General features: G+C 45.9%; 1 protein-coding gene across 1 annotated transcript in view; it reads right to left on the reverse strand.

Moving 5' to 3' along the window:
* Window positions 1-703: 703 nt before the first annotated feature.
* The window catches only part of SLC35B4 (solute carrier family 35 (UDP-xylose/UDP-N-acetylglucosamine transporter), member B4), a 34,594-nt gene continuing 27,404 nt past the window's right edge, over window positions 704-7,893 (reverse strand). The window contains exons 9-10 of the mRNA XM_006861147.1: window positions 2,491-2,566; window positions 704-950 (exon numbers count right to left, since the gene is read on the reverse strand). Of these exons, the coding sequence (XP_006861209.1) occupies window positions 704-950; window positions 2,491-2,566 (323 nt within the window). The remainder of the gene's footprint in view (window positions 951-2,490; window positions 2,567-7,893) is intronic.

The following is a 7,893-nucleotide window of genomic DNA, read 5'->3' on the forward strand; positions in this document are numbered from 1 at the left end:
TTTTCATATTCATACATGTGCAGTGTCTTTCTAGTTAGCACTGCGCCATGTAGCTATGCGGCAGATTTGCTCAGGTTCAGAAAGCAGTAGATGCGGAAGGGGATTCCGTATGTACAGAAGCAAAAAGCCACTATGCGGGTGGGGGTGGGGGTATCCTGTCCTGACCCAGGGTCATCGGCTCAGCTCACACAGAAGAGTCCAGTCTCTGTGTTCCTGGTATCCCAACACACTTGATCACTCGTTGTTCCCAATGATCCCTGGAGTGTCTGACACGCTGCCAAGTACAGCTGCAGATGGAAGGATGGCAAGAGAAAAGGGCCAGGCCGCCGGTAAATAATGACTGATATGTCGCCGAGTCATCAGACAGGGACAAGTGGGCTGATCTCAAGACGCAGAAGAGAAACGAGAACCTCTTAGGGTTTGGAAGTCAGCAAGCCAGTGTCCTGGGTCTTTTGGTAAATGAAACAAAAACAAACAAATAAATGGGCTGTATAGTGGAAGAGAACTGTTCTTTTTTCTAGTTCAGGGTCAAGCGGTTCCTACTGCGAGTCTAACACATGTTGGTCTGCAGAGCTGTGAGCACTCTCAGGAGGCCCTGCAGTCTAGGATTCTCCGGTGCGTTTGGTTCAATACTGGGTTGCCCAGCACGGGCGACAGTGAGGACAACAGCGTCTAGCCCTCTGGTGTGTGCTCCAGACCGGCCTCAGTTCTTTTTGTCCTCCTTGGGAGGCATTAGTCTCGTGGCTCCTAGGTGGTTCCAAACTTCCGAATACAACAGGGTCCCAAGGAAGACAAACAGGGTGCCCAGCCAGTGCCATGGAGTGAAGGGGTTCTGGAAGTACCAGATGGAGAAGATGAGGCTCACAAACTTGCGCAGCGTCACCATGAGCGTGACGGTGAGGGAGGTGCATTCTGTGGTCAGGATGAACACGCCTCGGATGCACACATACCTGGAGGAGGCAGTTAAGGTCGTTCTCTGACCGCTGTATCCAAGAGCCCAGTGGGCAGGACATTGTGACTTGGGGACATAAACGGTCACATTTAAAGAACACTGAACACTGGGCTCTTACCTGGTAGAACACCCGACAGAATTCCTGTCCCACCTTTCCTCTTGTGGGTCCCAGTTTGAAACTTCCTTAACACCCAGTTATAAGTATTTGGGATTTCCCCCAGTTTGGGATGAAGGTCAACACCAATGTAATGACCAGGGTGACCCTCTCAGTAAAAGGTGACTACACCCTTGTCCTCAGCCCTTCCACCACCTCCTCCAAACAGGAACTTTGCATGCCACACCTGAGGTGACTTCAGAGGCATAAAGCTCACCTTCATCCATTTCATTAGTTTAAAAATTGATTGATTTTAACGATAAGCTAAGCGTAGTTCCAACGGGACAATCAGGAGATAATGAAGCTTAGATTAATTTGAAATCTTTCAGAATTTTGTAGCAGCCTGCCATAACCTGAAATATCCTCGGCTACCAGAAAACATCCAAATAGAAATCACAGCTCATTCATGGCAAATACTAATTCTTAAGGAGCCCTGATGGTACAGTGGTTAAGCAGTCTGCTACCAAGGGAAAGGTTGGTGGTTTAGAACGAGGTGGCAGTCTGCTTCTGTAAAGCTTTACAGCCTTGGGAACCCTATGGGGCAGTCCTGCTCTGACCTAGGGTCGTCTTTATGAGTTGGAGTTGACTTGAAGGCGGGGGCTCTGTTTTTGTTGCTAAGTGTCATGGAATCAGTTCTGACTCATAGTGACCCTGAACAGGGTTTCTGAGGAGCGGCTGATGGGTTTGAACTGCCAACCTAGCAGTCAGAAGTCCAGTGCTGATTCTGCACTGTCACACCAGGACTCCAACGTTGTTGTTGTTAAGCAGCGTAGTCGGTTCCGACCCATAGCGATCCTGTACAGGGCTTCCGATGCTGTAAATCTTTACGGGAGCAGAGAGCCTCACCTTTCTCTCGCGGAACAGCTGGTAGTTTCGAACTGCCGACCTTGAGGTTAGCAGCCCGATTTGTAACCACTATGCTAAGGAGCTCTGGTAGCGTAGTGGTTACGAATCGGGCTGCGAACCTTAAGGTCAGCGGTTCAAAACTACCAGCCACTCCGCGGGAGAAAGATGAGGCTTTCTACTCCAGTAAAGATTTACACCCTCAGAAACCCTGTACAGGGTCGCTATGGGTCGGAACCTACTGGAAGGCACTTAACAACAACAACAACAACATGCTACCAGAGCTCCTTAGGACTCTAATACTAATCCCTAATTAGTCACAGGACTTCAGTTTCCTCCAAGCATTCCTTCTCTTTGACCTAGTCCCCCTCACTGTGACCTAATGCTCAATTAGCATCTCTATTGTCCTCAACAAGGGAGCTCACAGAACAGATCTCTGTTTCCTCCTCACCGCAGAGAAAATCAGGGCAAAACCCAAACTCATGTCACTGCATCCTTAGGAGAAAAGACGACACGTTTTCTGTCAGTAATGCAAGGATACTGAGTGATGACATTCATGAGGAGGTAGAACCACATGATGGGCATCGTCACCCCAAGGACCGGAACCGGGTACAGCTCTGCAGAGGGCAGAAAAGAGGACACTCATGTTACTGGCAGGGACAAGGTAGCACAGACTGACCAGACAACAGCAGTCCCTTACAGAGCATCCCAAGTGGGCTTGGCTCCAGGGCACATCAACCATTAGCTGGCTTCTTAAAACAAACACTAATTGATTTTAACTTTTAACTAAACAGCTGACCTGAACAGAGCTCCACTTTACAAAGACAGACTGTCACACCCAGAGAAGCCCAGGAACGATGCCACGGTCTTAACTGGCCATCGGCACAAGAGGAAAGACATCTGGGAAGAAGTTCAGTCCCTCTGATAACCAAGGAATTTAACCTGAAACAAAGACTGTGCCGTCTTCTGTCTAACGGCATTTTATATATTTGAAAATGTATACATAACGTCCTACTTCTGGCAAGGTAGAAATGGGGGTGACAGCCAGTCAGTTGGTGGCTTTGTTTTACAAATCCATTTCCCAATCTTTATTGGGGGCCATGTGCAAATGTTCACATGTATTCTTAGGAACTAATCCTAGTGAATTTCAAAGGAGAAAAACCTTCTGTATAAATGCCCAGTGATGAGCTATGTAAGCAAAGGTCCTTAAACCACATGAGGTGCTATGCATTTCATAAAGCGAGAGATCACAGCTGTACGGTCACGTGAAGAAATGTGAAATGCAGGTGAACAAGCAAACAGAAAATCCAGCCACCGAGGAATGGGATTATGGAAGGTTCTAGATAAGACCATACCTGGAAGGGCACCGGGGAAGGTCAGTGGGACACTGAGCAACTTTTACCCATGAGATACGTTTGCGGGTCTTAGAAATGGAAGATCTGGGGAAACCCTGTGTCAAGCAAGTCTCTGGACACCGTTGTTCCAACAGCAGGAGGTTGCTTCGTGTCTGTCACATTTTTGTAACCCACACAAGATTTCAAACCTTTCCACCATGCTATCGCACATGGGATAGACTGCAGTGTCGTGGAGACAACTTTTATATCTACTTGTTGTAAAGCACTGCTGAGTCGGTTCTGACTCACAGCAACCCTGTATAGGGTTTCCAAGGAGCAGCTGGTGGGTTTCAATTGCTGACATATTGGTTAGCAGTTCAGTGCTTATCCTACAATGTCACACCAGGATTCCTTATATTCATTGGCTATGGTCACTAGGGAACCAGAAAGTTCATGAGACTTCCTTTATTGTAATATCTGCTTTATTGCAGTAGTCTGGAACTAAATCCGCAGTATCTATAAGGTCTGCTTGTATTTGGGAAGAGATAAAATATCTCCAGGTCCAAGAGAATAAGGGAATAGAAATCCTCAAAGGGTCAGTTTTCTTTGTATTGCTAACCTGCTTTGGGAGGTCGAATTGTATCTTGTAATTTAAGAAATACTGATAATGTTAAAGCTGATACCTGGTTCGAAAAAGAACATTTGTTTTACAACAGGGCACTTTGTCCTCACTGTGTGTTCTGGACTTGGGGCACCCCAGGAATCTGGCACTTCGTTGCCTTCAATACATGGAGCAAGTATTGAAAAGAACAGGAAGGTAAAAATGTGGTTACTGTGCAATGCTTTCAGAGCTGCACCCTATAAATCCTCCAAGGAGAGCAGAAGACACTGACACAGGAAGGCGGCGGCACCGGGAATTGATGGAATGCAAACTGAAATCTTTCAACCAACTCATACAGCACTGGAGGCACTCCCTCATCTATGCCATGAAATTTGCAAGACAGCTACCTGGACAACTGATTGGAAGAGATTCAAATTTGTACCTATTCCAGTGGAATGCTGAAATCATCGGACAAGATCATTAATATCGCATGCAAATACAATTTTGCTAAAGATCATTTAAAAACGGCTTCTGAATTACATTGATAGGGAACTGTCAGAGGTTCAAGCTGGATTCAGAAGAGGATGTGGAACATGAGTCATCATTGCTGACATCAGATACATCTTGGCAGAAAGCAGAGAAACCAGAGCGATGTTTACCTGTGCTTTACTGACTATGCAAAAACTTTGGATTGTTTGGATCATGACAAACTATGGACATTATTGTGAAGTATAAGTACTCCGGAACATTTAATCGTGCTCATAAGGAACCTATATATTGACCAAGAGGCAGCTGTTCAAACAGAACAAGGAAATACTGAATGGTTTCAAATTAGAAAAGGTGTGTACCCGGGTTGTATTCTTTCACCATACTTATTCAATCTGTATGCTGAATACATAATTTGAGAAGCTGGATTATATGAAGAAAAAAGTGGTATCAGGATTGGAGGAAGACTCATTAACAACCTGCAATATGCAAATGACATAACCTTGCCTTGTTTAAGCAAAAAGGACTTAAAATGTTAACTGATGAAGATCAAAGACTTTGGTATAGGTTGCATTTCAATATAAAGAAAAAATCCAGTCAAGAAATCAAATGACGTACAGCATTAGACAAATCTGCTGCACAAGAACTCTTTAAAGTGTTCAGAATAAAGATGTCACGGAAGACAAAGGGGCACCTGACCCAAGCCATGGTATTTTCAATAAACCTCATATGCATGTGATAGTTGGACAATGACTAAGGAAGACCATAGAAGAACTGATGAATATGAGTTCTAGTGCTGGAGAAGAATATTAAAATTACTATGGACTGCCAAAACAACACACAAATCTGTGTTGGAAGAAGTACAGCCAAAATGCTCCTTAGGAGCCAGGATTGCCTGACTCTGTCCCTCACACTTCAGCCATATCATCAGGAGGGACCAGTCACTAGAGAAGGACAAAAAGCTTGGTAAAGTGGACGGCTGGAGAAAAAGAGGAAGACGCCCAACACGATGGACGGGCACAGTGACAGGAGCAATGGGCTCAAGTGTAGCAATGATTACGAGGATGGCAGTGTTTGGTTCTCCTGGGCACAGGATTTCTATGAATTGGTACTGACCCCGATGGCACCTAGTAACAACATCAAAGGGATTGTTCAATTTTGCCATCCCACTGGGTTTAAAACAAGCCACTGCAGAAGCAGGAAGGGGGAATCTTACTTTCTTTCATCAAGGAAGAAGAGTCAGAAGCGACACGTAGCCCCTGGACTCCAAGAGCCCTGCATGATCCAGAGAGCTGTGGCAGCAGAGGAGCGGCAGGAGAATCAAGAGCCAGAGCGCGAGCCAGAGCTGCGGACTCCCGGCCCCCAGAGCGAGGGAAGCTCAGTGCCTCGTTTCCAGCGTGGGCTGCCACCCCAGGCAACTAATTGGAGGGAGCTAAGTTTGCCGACCCATGGAGTTGGAGCTAAGTATCTCTGGGCTGAGACTTATAGGGGAGTGTTCTCTGGGCATTTATCAGGAGTCCTAAAAGAGCCAAAGTAGGGGAGAGACCAGGTCAGGGAACCGAGGGTCAGAGAGAGATGTTCCTGGAAGCATGGCTGAGAACAGGGTCTCCTGCCTGGAAGAACTGATCCTGAACCGTAACTATCAATGTCCCTCACACACCCTCTCATCCATCACTGAGTACTGTCTGTGAGGTCTGTGTGGTCATTGCAGTGAAGTAGCAAGGGGCCCAGCTGAGGAGGTTGTTGAAAGGCTGGCTGCTGTCAGAATTGTTAAAGACGGTTGGAGGCTAGAGACCTGTCTGATCTCAACCTCCTAGAAATTAGCCCTGGGCGGCTGCTGCTGGTGATTGTCTGTCTCCCCCTTGTGAAGTTAGGAGTCAGATGCTGTTGCCCTGTCACCCTCAGTAACACCTAACTTATATAGTGGACATTAGAAATGAATGTGGACAAATCTACCCTGTAACTCAGAAGGAAGCCAGGCATCAGTTGAGCTCCCTTCCTGCCCTCAGGCAGCTCAGAGGAAATCTGCATGCAGGTGCCTCTCCCAGGGAACAGTGATAGGGAGCCGAGAGCTGGTCTGCTGCCTAACTCCTCCGCCTCTCATCTCGGCAGTGTGTTATTCCTATTTTGTATGTGTCCTGGAAACTTCAAATAGTCCATATTTAGAAGAAGCACACAAATTCCAAAGGCAAACAGAAAATGGCAAGTAACCAGGAAGTTCCTATAATAGTTCCTATAACAGCTTTCACTACTGCAACTATGGGCAAGGGTTCGTCCAGGTCTGCAAGGGGGGTGGGGTTGTGCACTTTCAACGACAGATGATTTGGGTGAGGTCAGCAGGGAGAACAAACAAGATGGCAGATCGGGTGGACATGCAGTAAGGAGCTCCGCCAGCAACAACACAGAATACCCAACCAAGCAGGCTCAGGGGATGGTCCCAGAACTCTGAACCACATATAAAGGAATATTTAGAAGGTTGGAAGGCTTACAGCTGGGGGAATTTGTGACAGAAGCAAGAAATCCATAGCTTTCTAGTTTGGAACACTCAGCTGCTCCAGGAGCCACCATCTTGGGTGAGACCAAGCCGGGGAAGGATCGGAGCAGCCACAGACACCTGGCAGAACCACAGAGATAAAGGTGTGGACATTCTTTTCTTTTGGTATCTGTTCATTGGTCCCTTACTGTCTGAGCACCGCCATTCTGGTGACTATATGGGTACCTGAGCTAGTAGATACCCCAGCCCCACCCTCGGAGTGTTCTACTATGCATGCACACAGATCTCCTCGAAATTTAAAGAGACAGTTTCCAATTAAAACCAAACGGCCACAGTCGGCCCTGAACTGTTTATAACTAGAAAAAAGGCCTGAAAGGGGATTGTGAAGAGGGACAAGCAGACAAAAAAGGAAATAAGCAGAAAATTAAATCTTACGTTGCGTCAAAAGTACCAACAGTGGCTTCTTGAAATTTCTCATGAAGAGTGAAAAGGGAAGCCAATTTCCTGATCACATCTACCTGGAGGCAATCAGAAAACATAAAAAATACTAAAATACATACCCATCTAAGTATTAAGGCCACAGATAACCTCTGAATATGCCCCAAAACACAAGCAGATGACCATATCTGCACATGTCCAGAAACGAGATAAAGTGACTGAGGCAAATGAGCTGGAAGTAGACCTACACGCCATACTGGAAGATGGGCAGGCTTTGGAAATCCTGGAGAAGGAATTCAGAAAAATGATTGTAAAATGTATCAAAACACTATACAGTGGAGTTGAGAAAAATAATGAAGGAGTCCGGAAAGCGCTACAGGAACAATCAAGATAAATACAGCATTGGAAACAATTCAAAACCTACAGAAACAGGTCCAAATGATGAATAATAGAATATCAGAAATCGACAATACACTGAAAGGGCAAAGGAGTAGAATTGAAGAGATAGAAGCCAGAACTAGTGAGCTAGAAGATAAATCTCTCAACACTACTAAGATAGAAGAACAAATACAAAATAGGATAAAAAAATCT

This window comes from Chrysochloris asiatica, unplaced genomic scaffold, assembly GCF_000296735.1.
Source record: "Chrysochloris asiatica unplaced genomic scaffold, ChrAsi1.0 scaffold00041, whole genome shotgun sequence".
NCBI classification, from domain to species: Eukaryota; Metazoa; Chordata; class Mammalia; order Afrosoricida; family Chrysochloridae; genus Chrysochloris; species Chrysochloris asiatica.